The 16,531-nt window shown below is 40.0% G+C and overlaps 2 protein-coding genes across 2 annotated transcripts; both read left to right on the plus strand.

Annotated features, from left to right (window-relative positions):
- The first annotated feature begins 796 nt into the window (after window positions 1-796).
- On the plus strand, window positions 797-7,214 carry LOC140319545 (tubulin alpha chain-like). Its single transcript, XM_072397215.1, has 4 exons — window positions 797-906; window positions 4,666-4,888; window positions 5,188-5,336; window positions 5,926-7,214. Exons 1-4 carry the CDS (start codon window positions 904-906, stop codon window positions 6,898-6,900), a joined length of 1,350 nt encoding a protein of 449 aa, XP_072253316.1. The 5' UTR covers window positions 797-903; the 3' UTR covers window positions 6,901-7,214.
- Window positions 7,215-8,676: 1,462 nt separating this feature from the next.
- On the plus strand, window positions 8,677-15,520 carry pofut2 (protein O-fucosyltransferase 2). The gene is made up of 9 exons (XM_072397701.1): window positions 8,677-8,872; window positions 9,625-9,878; window positions 10,064-10,208; window positions 10,527-10,637; window positions 11,150-11,216; window positions 11,429-11,554; window positions 12,451-12,631; window positions 12,856-12,979; window positions 14,310-15,520. Exons 1-9 carry the CDS (start codon window positions 8,697-8,699, stop codon window positions 14,461-14,463), a joined length of 1,338 nt encoding a protein of 445 aa, XP_072253802.1. The 5' UTR covers window positions 8,677-8,696; the 3' UTR covers window positions 14,464-15,520.
- Window positions 15,521-16,531: the final 1,011 nt, after the last annotated feature.

A 16,531-nucleotide genomic window follows, 5' to 3' on the forward strand; every position in this document is an offset into this window, starting at 1 on the left:
GTTCAGCTCTTAAGTTTTTTTCCTTCTTTTTTTCATTACTAACATTGACAGAAATTCCTGCCAAGACGTTTACCACCGCGTGTGTAAACCTACATGAATTACTCCATAGAAGAAACTATATTCTCGCTTTAAATGCCTTCAACTCCCTGGACTCTTAACAGCAAGGAAAATGTTGCAAAACCAGGTTTAGTGTCATTCCCTGCATTACCGAGTCAAAATGAGAAGTTCCCGTTGTCTTTGCGATTACAATAACAGCAGTCACTTTAATATCTAACCATGGCCGGTGATATTAACAGATGCGAATTTCAACAAGTCCAAAACTGTCTCTAAAATGAAAATGATCAAATTTCATAGTTTTAGGTTCATTTTTCAATTTTATTTGGGCTATACTGAGTAAAGATTGTTCATAGAAAATGTCTCCAACCGTCTTTTGGGCTTACTACAAAAGTGTTAGTCACGGTCCTTACATTGGAATATTTGTACAATAATATAATAATAGGTGAAAGAGATGCTCCAAACTGTACAATTGTCGGATTATCATAAGTGTACATGTATTATCCATCTGTATGAAGAAATGAGAAAGAAATGAACGAATGAAACACCATTATCAGCTCAATATTATCACTGTCGCTTGTAATAATCCACGCCCGAAGCGGTTTACGCGCGCTCCCGCGAATAGGGACGCATTTCTTGGCAGGCATGCACTTCTCGGCATAACACCGGCGCGTTCGAAATAACGCGTTCACGTCAAAGGCACAGGTGGGCGTGGTTTGGAGTTGAACACAGCGCCGCAGTCCCTCGTCCACCTGGCAGTACTTACTCACCCGCACCACGTTAACGGCCGCAGTGAGGGGCTACACAAACAGGTCTTTTTGTTCGAGATCATCCCACTAACATTCAACAATGGTAAGTGCAACACTATCATCTGTCTTAAGCGATTGAAGTTTGTTTGGTGCGTCAGTGAAAACACCAGCATTCGGTGTTTTAAAAATGCCAAGTTAATGGAGTGATGCAGCAGCCCCCAACCTCTCCCTGTGGGGCCTCCTGCAGCAGGACCACAGTGTCAGAAATAGCTTATTGGCTCAGTGACTGGCAGTAAAGCTGAGCTGGCTTCTGTCTGGAAGAGCAGGTGGTGATGAGTAGTCTACTTTTTCAGCACACGATTAGAGTAAAGATATAAATACACCAGGTTTAACATAGACAAAACAATTATTTAGCGTTTACTGAATCAGTGGTCCAATAATCTTTTTAACTAAGAGGAAAAAGTTCTGCTTGTTTCTCTCAGATGGCATTTTGGGATAGGTTAGGTGAGGTGTGGGATTTGTATGTCTCATACTGGGCAATACATAAGTTAGAGGTGGAATAAGGTGTGTCTCATGATGCACTTAGGCTACTGACAAGTCAGTGCAGATTGGGACAAGGCCGGAATCATTTCCCTCATATTGAAAAGGTCACTGAAAACTTGTCAGTGTCAAATTTTGTAGATCCAACAAAAATATAATATTTTTGTGCTGTAAAATGTGCTGCAGCAGTTGAGAAGAAAGTGAACAGATAATAAGTTTGTGGTCTGTGATTACCTGTAAAGCTATAATAACTTTATGATGTACCGGTCTGAGCCTCCTATATCACGAGATTCAGGAAGCACATATGCTCAACCTCTGTGGTCTGTTTGCACTGTGTAGTGTAAACACAGCTTGTCACCACAGTGCAGCATAAGCTCTGCATTTTTTACCTGCCCCGATCAAGTAGATGACATGATTTTAAAACATGTAGATGTTTTTCAGTTGGTTCAAATGTTATACTCACAGCAACAGTTTACCCTCAAAGTTTTCAGTACACATACATGGATGTGTGTGAAAATTCAAATAGAGCAAACATGGAAAAATTCACAAGTAGCTCCGTCACTTGTTCAAAAGTTACGCAAGCAGCACAGGTCGACGAGTGCAAAACATCACACCCAATCTTGTGATTGACAAACTGTAGTCAAAGAACGGCTTACTTTGGGGAATGAATGTGCTCAGCACATCTTGTGACAGCCAGCAGTCACTGTGCATGCAGTTTATCGTCAGCCCTAGTGGGTTTACTTTTGAACTTCCCGATGGAGCAGGTTTCAGCTAACGTGCTATTTCTACAACATAGCTTCATTACTAGGTTGACAGCTTGTCACTTTTCTTACGGTTTTATTGCAACCTTAGGGGAGCTAGTTTGGGCTGAATCACAAATTCAGCCTTCGCTTTGACTATTCTTGTCAGGTTGTTTTGATTCCTGATATATCTGATCAATTGACCCGAGACACCAAAGGAAATTTTGACCAGCAAAATGGTGATGAGGACAAGACTCTTTCTTGCTCTCTCTTTTTTTTTAAACTCATAGTGCTCCAGGCACTATGCATATGTTTGAGTCTGAAAATCTGAAATGAGTCATCCTTTAGGTAACACGAATGATTGATCTTACCAGTTATCATGTCTGATTGACTTTCAGATTTCTAAACATGTTGGTCTAAACCAAGACAAACACACCTAATGACTCAATACAGTAGACGTTGCTCTTCAAGCGTGGTTAATTGGGATCTGAAACAACTTATTGACAAATTACATTGCTGCTTAGATCTGTGCAAATTTCCAGCAAATCATTATCTATTCTCACCTTGTCCCAGTTCTGCCTGTTTTCAGCACATTCTGTGACAGTGGGGCATTAAGGGATGTCTGCTCCCATGCCTGCTGACCTGAAAAAGCTTTTAACAAATTGATTGCTCTTTATGCATTTCACTGTTCCTCCTTAACAGCCTGTCTCTGGTGGAATCCTGAGTTCTCTACTTTTAACTACTAACTAAACAGGATTCTCAAGTCAGGATTGTGGTTACACCTCAGACGTGCCCTTACTCCTGTACACAGACACACCCTAACAAGTTGAACTGATATGAAAAATGTTGACAGTTTGAGAAAGCTTTGTTCTCTAATCTCGCTCTTATGAGGGGAGACTCTTTTTTTTTTTTCTCATACCTAAAATCATTTTGATGAACACTTACAGCCGATAGGTTTAGTAATTCTACCTGGCAGCTAACGCTGTTTGGGGGGTGACAGTCAGTGTTTACAGCAACAGTCAGTCCTTGCAGCTAAGTGTCAGGTTAGCATGGAGAAACTAAAATAGCTCTGCTAAGCTGGAAACTCGGGCAAGTCACGGAGGATCAACTTTGGGAGAAGAGACAGTGGTCTAAATATTGACTATTTCTAAGCATGTTTGATTTAAAAAAAAAAAGAAAAAGAAAATTAATGTATTGATTTTATTTTAACGGACCTTAAGAAGTGATACGGCTTAACTTTCTGGACAGTTTCTACCCTCTCCCAACCGTCACCCACTATGTGATCACAGAGGAAGAGAGTGGGGGGGTTGTGTAAAAATAGCAGCCTGACATGAACTAAGGTGAAAATGCAGTGTGCCAAAAGTGGCAGGTTGTCCCAGTTGTTTGCATTGGGATTAAATGACAGGTGGCATAGTTTAACTGCCCTTGTTTTTAATTCATGATGTTTTGAATCCAGAGCCACATAAGAAAAGTGCAAACAGGGAATTTAATCCAGTTTATTGATTCAGTTATTGATTAAAAAAAAATACTGTTTACAGATTTTCCAATGCAGAAGTTGCTTCTCTCACTTTCAACTTTGGTACTATGACTGATTGGCTTGATATTCGAAGGCACTGGCAGATGCTAAAGATGAATGTTTTAATGCTGTTCACTCACAACAGAATGTAGGTGTTTATTCAAGTTAAAGTGTCCTTATTCAAACATAAAGTTGTTGCATTGTAACCATCTTAAAGGATCATTCCTTCTCAAATGTAGAGCTTTTGCAAAAACAAAACTTAAAGTTTAAATGACTGAACCAAATTAAATTAAAACCCTAAATCTACGCAAAAGTTCGGTCTTAAACAGACAAATCTGACAAACCTTGAAGTTGAATTTTAACTTAAAGAATACAAACAAAGGGATCCAATGGAACAATAATTTTCTGGCGTTGTCTTTGTGTTTTGTTGGAGAAGTGTATGTTCAGTGAACTGCTGCCTTCAGTGTTTTAAAGGTCTGACTCTGGTCTTTTAATCTATACCACCACTCTGATCCCAGAAATGGTCTAGTAGCTCCTAATTGTCTGTGTTTAAGTGACATAAGAGCTTATACTTGTTTTTTTTTAGCGATCTATCAATCCTCACATAGTTGTTATAAATGTTACAGAGGGCCCTTATTGACAAAACACTGTATGTCTCTTTGGTTAGTAAGATTCTTTTGGTCCTGCCATTAGACAAATGTCTCTTTAATTCAGGTCATCTTCACTGCATCAGTAGTACATGCTTATTTGTTCTCTGAACTCAACCGCAATTTCAGCTAAGGAAAAGGCTCATGAGCTCATGACTGCTCATAGCAGTCACATGAACTGTAGTGACAGCTGCTGCAAATATGTGCTGTTGTTGTTCTTCTCATGTCTCTTTGCTTCCACCTAGTGGTCGGGTGAGGAAACGACTCCTTTTGAATCGTATCGGCTTTAGTTTTGTATAAAATCTGATCACAGCTAAATTCAAGCCATTCTAATTTTTTTGTGTCTTCTCTGCATTCTACCTTCTCCTCTGTCCTCTTTCTACCACCTCCCCTGCTTGTCTTTGATTCCTCTCTTGCAGCGTGAATGCATCTCTGTCCATGTCGGCCAGGCCGGTGTCCAAATGGGGAACACCTGCTGGGAGCTCTACTGTTTAGAGCACGGCATCCAGCCAAATGGTCAGATGCCAAGCAATAAGCCCATAGGTGGCCATGATGACTCCTTCACAACCTTCTTCAGTGAGACTGGGGCTGGGAAATACGTCCCCAGAGCAATCTTTGTTGACCTGGAGCCCACTGTCATTGGTCAGTAGTGTTGTTCTTTTGAACTCGGGTTTTTAGCTATCAAGAATGTGCACTTTAAGAAGTTGTTTGTATCTTTCTTTGAGGTACAGGTAAGTGTAATGCGACAGCTAAATACAAATTTCAGATTAAACCTGAGAACATTTATTCGATGCTATAGATAGCTCAGCAGTGATGTTTTAACTTGAAAAAGTTCCTTTTGAACCTGTGAAATACTTTTGATGTGTTGATACTTAAACAAAAGCTCTTTCTGTAAATAAGAGCAATCGATATTTGTAACCCTTGCTGTGTTGTTCTTTCAGATGAAGTGCGAACCGGAACGTACCGTCAACTCTTTCACCCTGAACAGCTGATCTCAGGAAAGGAGGATGCGGCTAATAACTACGCCCGAGGACATTACACCATCGGCAAAGAGATAATTGACTCAGTCCTGGACCGGATCCGCAAACTGGTAGGGCACTTAAAGGGTCATCTCCATGCTTTTTCTATGGATCAAGGATTATCTTGCCATATCCAATAGCGTCATTCAGACCCACCCTGCAGGATTTTGTATACTATAGAACAATGACTGCAGCGGTCATTGGTGGCTTGGAGTATGGGTCACTTCTATTAAAACAAAAGAAACCCTCAACCCAGTCAAACTGCTGCTTTACTAGATTCTAGAGGAAAGTGGATTATTTAAAGGTCATACAAACACGTGGCTGTCGACTTTGGCAGGATTAACCCTGATTGGCTGACCGAATACATGCTATCGTCATGCAGATTTGTGACAATACCGTACGTTGACAAACCAATAGTATCCTCCCCTGATCACAAAACAGGGATTGTAATATTTTGGAATATTTTATCAACTGACTCATAAACACAATTTAAATTTTGCATCAACCCATTATGACCTGATGCACCATACGGGGTTCAGCAGTTCCCACAACTAGAAGATGTTTCAGGTCTGAGTGGGTTAATGACGGCTCTCTTAGATGGTATAACTTAAAGTTTTTTATTTGACACTCTTTGTAACTTTTTAACTATCATATCTACAGGCTGATCAGTGCACTGGTCTCCAAGGATTCTTGGTCTTCCACTCCTTTGGTGGAGGCACTGGCTCTGGTTTCACCTCCCTGCTAATGGAGAGACTCTCTGTTGACTTTGGCAAAAAGTCTAAGCTTGAGTTTGCCATCTACCCAGCCCCCCAGGTTTCCACAGCAGTAGTGGAGCCTTACAACTCCATCTTGACAACCCACACCACCTTGGAGCACTCTGACTGTGCATTCATGGTGGACAATGAGGCCATCTATGACATCTGCCGCAGGAACCTTGATATTGAACGCCCATCCTATACCAATCTCAACCGCCTTATCAGCCAGATTGTGTCTTCTATCACAGCCTCACTTCGCTTTGATGGAGCTCTGAATGTTGACCTGACAGAGTTCCAGACCAACTTGGTGCCCTACCCTCGAATCCATTTCCCTCTGGCCACCTATGCCCCAGTCATCTCTGCTGAGAAAGCCTACCATGAGCAGCTGTCTGTGGCTGAGATTACTAACGCCTGCTTTGAGCCAGCCAATCAGATGGTGAAGTGTGACCCACGCCATGGTAAATACATGGCCTGCTGTCTGCTGTATCGAGGGGATGTGGTGCCCAAAGATGTCAATGTGGCCATCGCAGCCATCAAGACCAAACGCACCATCCAGTTTGTGGACTGGTGCCCCACAGGCTTCAAGGTGGGCATCAACTACCAGCCTCCAACCGTGGTTCCTGGAGGAGACCTGGCCAAGGTGCAGAGAGCTGTGTGCATGCTGAGCAACACCACAGCCATCGCCGAGGCTTGGGCCCGACTTGACCACAAGTTTGACCTCATGTATGCCAAGAGGGCCTTTGTCCACTGGTATGTTGGTGAGGGCATGGAGGAAGGAGAGTTCTCAGAGGCCAGGGAAGATATGGCTGCTCTGGAGAAGGATTATGAAGAGGTTGGGATTGACTCATTTGAAGAGGATGAGGAAGGAGAGGAGTATTAAAGGGGTTTTGCTGTCATTTTCAGGGACAAAATGAGTCATTGTTATTATTTATTAAAGACAAGAAACTATGCTTTGCATGTTAGTTTCACATTCAGAAGGATTTGGTTGTTTTTATTTACCTTTTTAAATTCTTGAACTTAGCTTCAATCTAGTATCTGAAATAATGGTTTATTGTGCCATCAAAATTCTTGTTTTTGACAGTTTTTGATTTGTTGGTTGATTGTTTGATACTTGATATCAAAATGATATTATGTAATAACCTACTTTTGCACTGTGGTGTTGCTTAATGAATACTCCCAATAAATCATAAAGAACCCATTCTGTCATTTTCTTTTGGCTCAAATCGTATAAGGTATTGATTTATTTATTTATTTTCTTTTTAGGTCTCCATTTTTTTTATTACATGTATTTGATTCTGTTTCTGGGCCTGTAATTGTAAATAACTGTTTGCAGCTATATAACAGCATTTAGACCAGGCCTTAACATGTGAAATTGCTACAGTTTGGTATATTATGCGGTATTCAAGAACAACTGTTAATGAACGTCACAAGGGATTTTTGTGTTGGCACCATACGCAGACCAACTACATTTCAGTGTCATTGGTATTTGCAAGTAAAGGCTTTGAAATTTGATAGATCACTAACCCGAAATTAATACAGACAGAAGAGGTGGAACTTTCCCAGATAGTGGGTATTGTTTGGATTGGCTCCAGAACAGTGTGATAAGTTTATTAAAGTACAAAACTGCTTTTTAGTTTTATATGAACATTTGTAACACAAACCCATTTTAGATACTGACAGCTCATAGTCACAGTACTTTGTTGATAATGTGCACCTGTTTTTCCTTCTGCATGTCTATACTGTTTTGTGAAATCCTATAGGGTGCATCCCTAAAACATTTTGTTGATCAAACAATATGCATTTTGCAGGGCAAGTATGAAAAACATCATATGATCATACCTGATAAAAAGTGTTCCAACAATACCATTCACAGATTTTACTGTTTGTCTCAAAGCTAGATTTTGCTCCTCCTACTTGAACAACCTCAAATATTGCTGAATTAACCAGCAAAAAGAGATCATGCTACACTAAATATGACTGTATATGTATATGTATATATTTTATATTTTGAAATAATATAATTGTGTAAATGGCAGCTAGCGGAGCAGAACTCACAGGCAGGGTGACTCTGCAATCACTTTTCTGTCCATTGTTGCTGGAAACTACACCAAGTTGCATCCTTTGATTATATAGCCTATAATTCTATTTATAATGCAAGCACAAGTTAAAGTAGGCTGGAGCAAGGAACAATAAACAAATCAAGTCATAAATTAGTGATAAGATTAAATTTTTCCATGAGAAGCCTCTATCTGCAGATGTCAGTAACATTGTCACTTAGATTGGACCGATCTTTTCCAAATAGTTTATCATTACTGCAGGGAATACACTGTTTATAATGACTTCTGCAATTATCTAGTCTTGCTCTAGAGCAGAGTCATCTCTGGCCCTGAAAATACCAAAACAAAAATTAACCATTTGGACATGATCCCATGAAAATGCTTTCACATTAATGAGGTATCAGAAAATAATGGGCAGTTTAGACTTTATTCATCTCTCCGGGGCTCAGCGACAGCTTTACATTTTCATTAAGTGGATTTTCAAGGTCTGTTTGAAGATGTCTTCCTTTATTCAACTCATCCTCCTCACAAATCTGCAGGTGGCTCTTTAGATTGCTGGTTGCTCGGCAACCGTACCGACGCCTTCCGTGCTTCCGGAAGTGCGTGGCTTCGAGGAAATATGGCGCACTGCACATTGCATATACCATTGATATATCTATTGTCAACTTATTCGTTAAGGACGTACCTTTTGTTTCTTTTCGTCGCTTTTGGAGCGCTACAAACTGTGAAAAATGACAATGTATTCAGTGCAAGCCAGACGGCCACAGCCCCCATCGCTGCCGCTAGGGATCTGCGGTGAGTCCAATCTTTTGTTAGCTAGCAATGCTAAAGTAATTTGTTTACAATTGTTAGTTTTTCTTGAACTGTAGGTGGTGAGTTTCTTTGTATGGCAACTATAACCTCACGTTACACTCCTGGTCTTATACATATGTGTCTCTATCCCGTTTCCCAGAACTGAGTGCATGTGTTGATCCCCTTTCTCGAAGAGAGCGCTACTGATTCCAATGTAAAAGTTTCCAATTTAATGATTATTTACGTATAAGACCCATAAATCCGTTGTACACACACACGCTAATAGGAAGGTGAAAATTGTATTGTGCTGCAGTGATGTTCGGCGTAGAGATAGTTGGTTAAAATTATTTTAGTAGAGTTGCATTCACTTGATTCCATTCACTTATTCATTCCTCCGTGACTCATGGGTATTAACGTTAATATAAAGTTTGATAGAGCAGTGATTCTTGAACTTTTTACACCATGTAGCACCTCAGAAAATATTTGGAAGTAAGAACATCAAGAACAGCATGCCAACAACAGTGTACAACCCTAACCACTACAGGGAGCTTGTGTTCTACTAATTGTACATGTACCACAGTTTGAGAACCATGGAGATCGGGGATTTCTAATTTGACTAATACTATCGTCATGTGTATTCTTTCAGGGTGAACATATCTGATCAAGCCGAATATGATAATGGAGAAAAGACAGGAAGAAATTATTTTGTAATTAGGAACATTGACACTTTTTCCTCATGTCTGTTTTCATCTCAGCTACCTGTTGTATGATGTAAACCCTCCAGAGGGTTTTAATCTGCGTAGAGACGTCTATATCCGCATGGCCTCCCTTGTCAAGACTTTGAGGAAAACAGGAGATGACTGGGTATTGGTGCTTCCTCCTTGGGGTCGCCTCTATCACTGGCAAAGTCCCGATATCCACCAGATCCGCATCCCATGGGGAGAGTTCTTCAGCCTTACTAGCCTGCAGGCCAACGTGCCTGTCATTGAGTATGAGGAATTCATTGCTGGTGAGTCGATTTATCTGGAATTCCATTGACATTTCCTTTATGTTTATATGGCTGATTTGTAAATTGGATGTTTTGTTTATTATACCTTTTCTGACAAAGCTCAGTCACCACTTTATAGCAGGTTTAATGAATTCAAACTACACAGCCACTAAGAGTGCTTTTTTTATTCCTCTTCCTGGATGTAGAAAATGGAGGCCCATTTGTAGACCAAGTTATGATAATGCAGAACTATGCTGAGGGATGGACTGATGGAAAATGGGAAGAAAAAGTTGATGAGCGACCATGCATCGAAAAGCTGATGTACTCCAAAGATAAACAGGGCTACTACAGGTGATATAACACAACGTGTCGAGCCAACAACATCTATTTAGAACCAGTATAATATATTGTAAATGTCAATAATTTCACATATGTCTCACAAGTTTTCATTGTATACAATCGGTAGAGGATATTTTACGTGTTGCTCTGAAAGATTTGTGAAAATGAAAGCTGCAGAGGTCACGGTGGTGTATGAGTGAATTGTTTAAGCTCGACAGAGAAGCCTTTTCATAAATACACAAACCTGTTTTTGGAACTTGACAGATCATATTCGGAGTTGTATGTATCTATGTACCTAAATACCTGCAGTATTTTTGTTTGTTTCCATAGAGGCTGGTTTTGGGGCTTTGAGGAGACGAGAGCTCGAAACGTAACATGCATATCAGTCCAAGGCCATGCCTCGATCATGGCCCCAGTTCTTCAGGGAAACTTCACAGCGACGTGGGTCTACACAAAAACACCCACTGACTATACACAGAGACATTGTCTTGACATCTTTAAAACCAGTGGCTGGTTAAAAACATGTCTACAGGAGATAAACTGCAGTAGTAACATTCGTGTAGAGTTTTTAGTTATTTTAGAAATTGACTGGTAAATCTGTGTCTTTAATGCATTTAGATTCACCTTATTTTGGCAAAAGAGGCCCAGAATGCCCAAAGAATGAAACAAGTATTTTCTATAACAAATGGTTTGAAGAATTAGGTTTAGTTTCTTTTTCTTTTTTTTTTTAAATCACTGTCACAGGGAGACTTTTATGATCCTAACACACCAGAGTTGCATCTTGAGGGAAAGCAGTTTGCACTACATTAAAAACAATTAAGCAACCCTATTTTATTGTTTGTGGGCGGCTGAAAGATGACCTGACTTCATTATTGTTTAATTGTAGTTTCAGTTCTTATTGTTGCAGATCTTAGGAATGCTTGCTTTAATAAGTATGTGCTGCTATATTTCAGATCAGTTATGCTTGATCGAGCAGAGACCCTTCTTCACGATGACTATGCTGGGAAGCATTACTGGGATGTAAGTCAAGTAATAACACACCTGTATGTCTTGGTGTCGGGATTTAGGTGTAACATGCTCTTATGCTATGCCGTGGCATCAGTAGTTCTTATTTAAAGTAACTCATACCATGTGCTATTGGATTTTTGTACATTTCTACCAAACGTCAAAAGCACATGTTTCTGTCTGTAAACTGATGTCAGAATCTCTGCAATTGTCTGCGTACAATGTAGACCCGCCGCAGCATGGTTTTTGCGAAGCACCTGCGACTCATAGGAGATGACTTCAGAGCAGAATACCTGAACTCTACAGATGACAGAGACCACACAATATACAGCGAGGACTGGAAACGCATGAAGGCAAGTCATTGTGTGTCTTATCATGGCATTTGTGGTTGTTCTTATTCTGGGAAATGCACCTTTTGAAATGTGACCATCTCCATTTACAAATTTGAAAGGGATGATTTGGTTTCTCTGAAAGAGAGCTGAATGACCTTCTCATCTACAATGGGTGTATTATTTACTGTTGACGAGAAAGCACAGCTCTTGTTTAACAAGGCAAAGAGAAGTAACTGCAGGTATGGAACATAAGCGCTGCTCAACAGAAACCATACGCATACCTCAAGAATTCCACATTTCTTTAAGGATATGCTGTATCCAGAATATTTAACAGGCAGAACTTGCTGTCAGCGAGCATTTCTCAATTGGCTGCTGATGCTGTTATGATGCTCTCTTTAGGATTTCTCTGACAGGAACCTCAAAGAACTCAGGAACCGCTGCTCTGCCATTGCCTGATCTCTTGTGTTTTAAGGGGTAATATGGATTTGGACACAAAAAAAACCTAATTCAAACAAACACACTAGCCAATCGAGGCATTGCTAGACCTTCGACCTTGTGTTCTTTAAAGTAAAATATCTGAGGTTTGTCAAGGGAGTCTGGTTATTTTAAAGAGAACACAGATAGATGTGACAGTTTCCAATCCCCATCACAATGGGTTGTCTGGTGTCTGTATTGTTGAAATACAGTAAATGTAGTGTAGGCATATTTTGTTGCTGACTGTGTTCGTATCAGGTTGCTGCTTAGCTCTCATGCTGGCCCTTCAGCCAGTTTGTACAATCTGGAGTCATGCCTTCTGTGTACTACCTATTATAGTGTAAGGACCGTGGGTAATCGCCTCAAACCAAGCAAGACAAACTTTTTTTCAGTTATTAGCAGTAATTAAAAGGTTGGCTTCTGTTTCTTTATTTCCCCCTCAGACTAAGTCTGGCTCAGCCAAAGGTGGTCCATATCTAGGAGTTCATCTCCGCAGAAAGGACTTTATCTGGGGTCACAGAGAGGACGTACCCAGCCTGAAGGGGGCGGTCAAAAGAATACGCAGCTTGATGAAGAAACACAAACTCGACAAAGTGTTCGTTGCTACAGATGCAGATGGTGAAGGTAATGATGGAACAATTTGTTGTACATTCATAAAAAGAAATGTCTGCAATATACATTCAGTTGCTTAAAGTAACACCGGAGAATTTGGATATGTTTTTGCAGAAGCCCTGAAAAAAATGTCAAGCAATCATAAGAAAAAACGTGGGATACCAAAGTTCATTAACAAGAAGAGAGGTATTTGTAAAGGCATATCATCCTCCTGTGCAATTTGTGTACACCTGTAGACCTGAGGGAGCTGAGAAGCTTGTTACCAGACATGGTGCGGTTTGAGCCATCCAAAGAAGACCTGGAACTACTGAAAGATGGAGGAGTGGCCATCATTGACCAGTGGATATGTGCCCACGCCAGGTCATTTCCTTTACATGATTATTGTTGTAGCTGAAATGGTCACTTCTAAGATCAGATTTACTGTTTCAGCACCTTTGATAATACAACAGGGTGTTTTAATGTAGACTGGGTGGATGGTTGTCAAAGCTTGCCAAAATCAAAACAATTAATTCTCTCTCTTTTATGTTTAAGTTTATCTTGTTCTGTAAGGTGCATTCAGCTCACGGTACATCAATACGGACAGTGTAAAAATGGTAGACGAGGCATACCGTATCAAAATGAAGCCAACATTTAAGGGCAGTAATCGTGCGGTCTGTTTAACGACCTGCAGAGGGCGGCTCCTTCGACTGGAAAAAGAAATCCTTTTGTGCAGATAGCTCAAGGACTCCTCACTCCATTTGTGACTTCAGAATGAATTTTTACGATGACTTTAAGATCTTAATGGCTTGTCCTGTGTTGTAGTTTACTGAGAATTATGCTCTTCTTTATTAATTTATGAAATAATGGTTTAATTTACAATTAAATAGTAAAAAAAAAAACACGACACGTATTCGGAAGAAGCTACATTTTGATTGACAGCCTGCTACTCAGAGGTGGAGTGATCAGATTCAGACTAACTAGATTTCAGACAAAGAGTATGTTTGTGTGGGGCATATTACCAACACTTAAAGGAAGTCTTAAATTTGATATAATGTCCAACTTAAAAAGTCTCTACAGAGGCTGACACTCCATCACAAACTGCCTCTAAACCATCTCTCTCCGACTTTCCCGATGGGGAATTTAAGCTGCGTAACACACACAGATGCACTGGATACGTGCACACTGTCGCGCGCTATTTGCTCGACGGACCCTGAGAGCTTCACTGCAGCCTGCAGGTATATTTTTGATGAATTAGACACTCCCGGTGTGCATTTGATGCGATGCGGTGTGCAGCGTACCGGAGCTTTGGACTCCTGCGTGGGTGCTGCTGTCGAGCTTCAACACATGCACACGAGGCAGCTCAGACTCTGACTGTTTTTGCTTATTTCAGCTTATATTTGAAATGAATTAGCATTGGCTGTAAACTGTAGTTGATTTATCCATTGTTTGATAGTCTGTGAGCCAATAAAGAGCAATGACCAAAAAAAACCCAAAAAACTGTTGTCAGAAATAAATCCGTTCGCAAATTTTCAAATCCAAACCCACATTTTCTAAGACGTTTAATATGGATTAATGACAGAACTGTCACGGTTGGCACCAGTTCATGGAAAATATCTTCAACTTGAAAAACTAGTCAGGGTAGCTCGTGCTGCTTGTAATTTTCCAATCTTGTACATCAATGTCCAATGTTTGTTTGTTTGTTTGTTTCCAGATTCTTTATAGGAACGTCTGTATCCACATTTTCCTTCCGGATCCACGAAGAGAGAGAAATCCTGGGATTTGACCCCAAAACTACATACAACCGATTCTGTGGCGACACCGAGAAAGAATGCGAGCAGCCCACACACTGGAAGATAGTGTACTAATGCGACCTCTGACTTTGATGACACACAAGTGCCAAGAGTAGTGTTAACAGTGATTTATTTTTTTTTTCTATTGTATGGAATATACAAGATATTTAAACTCTATGATTTTCACTTTTCCATCAGTGTTGTGCAGTCAGGTGGCCACTGTGACAAACTATGCTTCTGAAAAGGCCAAGACTGGGCTGCCAAAAATATGTTACTGCAATGTTCCAACAACTACATCTGGATATATTTTCAGGTTGAATGTTCATTGTGGATCTTTCATGGGAGCCTTGTATTTGACAGAAATTGGAATATTTATTTCTAACACCATCTCACATGCTTGAGGAAAGTGTGTTGTAATGACTGACAGTATTGTTTGGCTGGCGTCTCAATTTGCTATTTGCCAAGCTTAAGCTTCTAAATATTCTATGCGACGTTTTGAGTTTTTTTTCTTTTTTGTTTAGTTTCTTTTCACCCAAAGTGAAAGTACAAAGTGAAAATGTGATGCAGTTTTCTTGTCATCTAGTTAAGTTCTGCTTGAAGTCAGTATTCTTACCTCAATAGTTCATATGTGAAGCACATAAGATTTATAAAGTGAATTACAATATTTTCTTTCCCCTTTCTGAGTCAGCATATCTTTTTATGCATTATCCAGAACATTTGACACAAAGAGCTACATCACATTGTCTTTAATGTTTGAATATTAACAGGTTTTGTAAGTAGCATTATGAGGAATATTGGTAATTCTTAAGCAGTTCAACCTTGTCTTTACACCACAGGCGATTTAAAAAATACCATTACCACTCACAAAAAAAACCCATAAAAAAAAAACAACACAAGCTAGCCTGCTTTTATCCTAATAAACATACTTTACAGTATGCACAATGTTTGATTAAACCCGTTTTGGCACGGACAGCCTTGAGTCCACCCAACATTCCCAGGCCGTCGTGCTGGTTTAGGAGACTTGGGTCTGATAGCTTTGTGCACTTTTGCTTTATTTCAAAACTATTTGGGAAAAATGATTGACATTAAGAGTTTCCTTTTTATCATTTTTAATGGAGTGTTTATTTAATTGACACAGTTGACTTCTTAATCACATCAAGCAAAAAAAAAAAGATAATCCTATAAAAAGGTTATGTTGCGTGTGTTTAGAGAAAGTAAACACATAAATCATGTACATGTCATTCAAATACTCGTTCTTCCCTGTATTCGGAGTAGTGATGAGCCTGTGTTGAGAAAAACAGATTCAAAAAGCCAAAAAGAGAAGTGGTGTTTGAGAAAGTTAGCCAACCTGAGGCTGTGTGTCACCTGTGGCAGAGGATTGAAAGTGCTCACTTATGGCTCTGACTCTTTCCCCACATCTTATCAAAATGGAAAACCGGTATGACTGCCCTGATGATGGATTTCTTTTTCATGTTTTGCAATGCATTGTCACATCTCACCTTTATCCACGCTTGGCCTAAGTCTTAAATAGCCTACTCCATTGTTTTGTAATATGGCTTCTTGAACATCTGGTAATGGAAAGAATCTGTTGAAGTAACTGCCTGCTAGACAGGTGCTTCTACTCTATCGGGAAGTTCATGAAAAAATCCTTTGAAACTTTACTCACCACGTCCCACAGAGTAGCATTTATTAGACATAAATCTGTACAAAGAAAAGCAATACGGCTTCCAGCGTATAAATGATGTTACTATTTATTTGCCTGATGTATTTTCTTGATTTTCATTTGAACGTTAATCATCTTCAGCCGCAAGATAACAGTGAGAGGTGAAACATCTTCAACTTTTTTTTCTTTTCTTTTCACGTTTTCCCAGTGGATCCCCCTCACGATGGTAGTGTGACTTTTCCCAGCGGTTTCCCCTCACGATGGTAGTGTGACTTTTCCCAGCGGTTTCCCCTCACGATGGTAGTGTGACTTCTCCCAGTGGAGATCCACTCACCCCCATCCCTCAGCAACTGGTTACAAAATGAGTGTATCTCCCTATGATGCCTTTAGTTACCCTGTCGGCACTCTCATCCACATGCTCAGTAGCTATGAATAATAAAGATTAACGCCTCATAACACTGGAGCCTGTAACCTTCATCA

The sequence above is a fragment of the Leuresthes tenuis genome, unplaced genomic scaffold (genome assembly GCF_036924035.1).
Source record: "Leuresthes tenuis unplaced genomic scaffold, fLeuTen1.0.hap1 SCAF_12, whole genome shotgun sequence".
Lineage (NCBI taxonomy): Eukaryota > Metazoa > Chordata > Actinopteri > Atheriniformes > Atherinopsidae > Leuresthes > Leuresthes tenuis.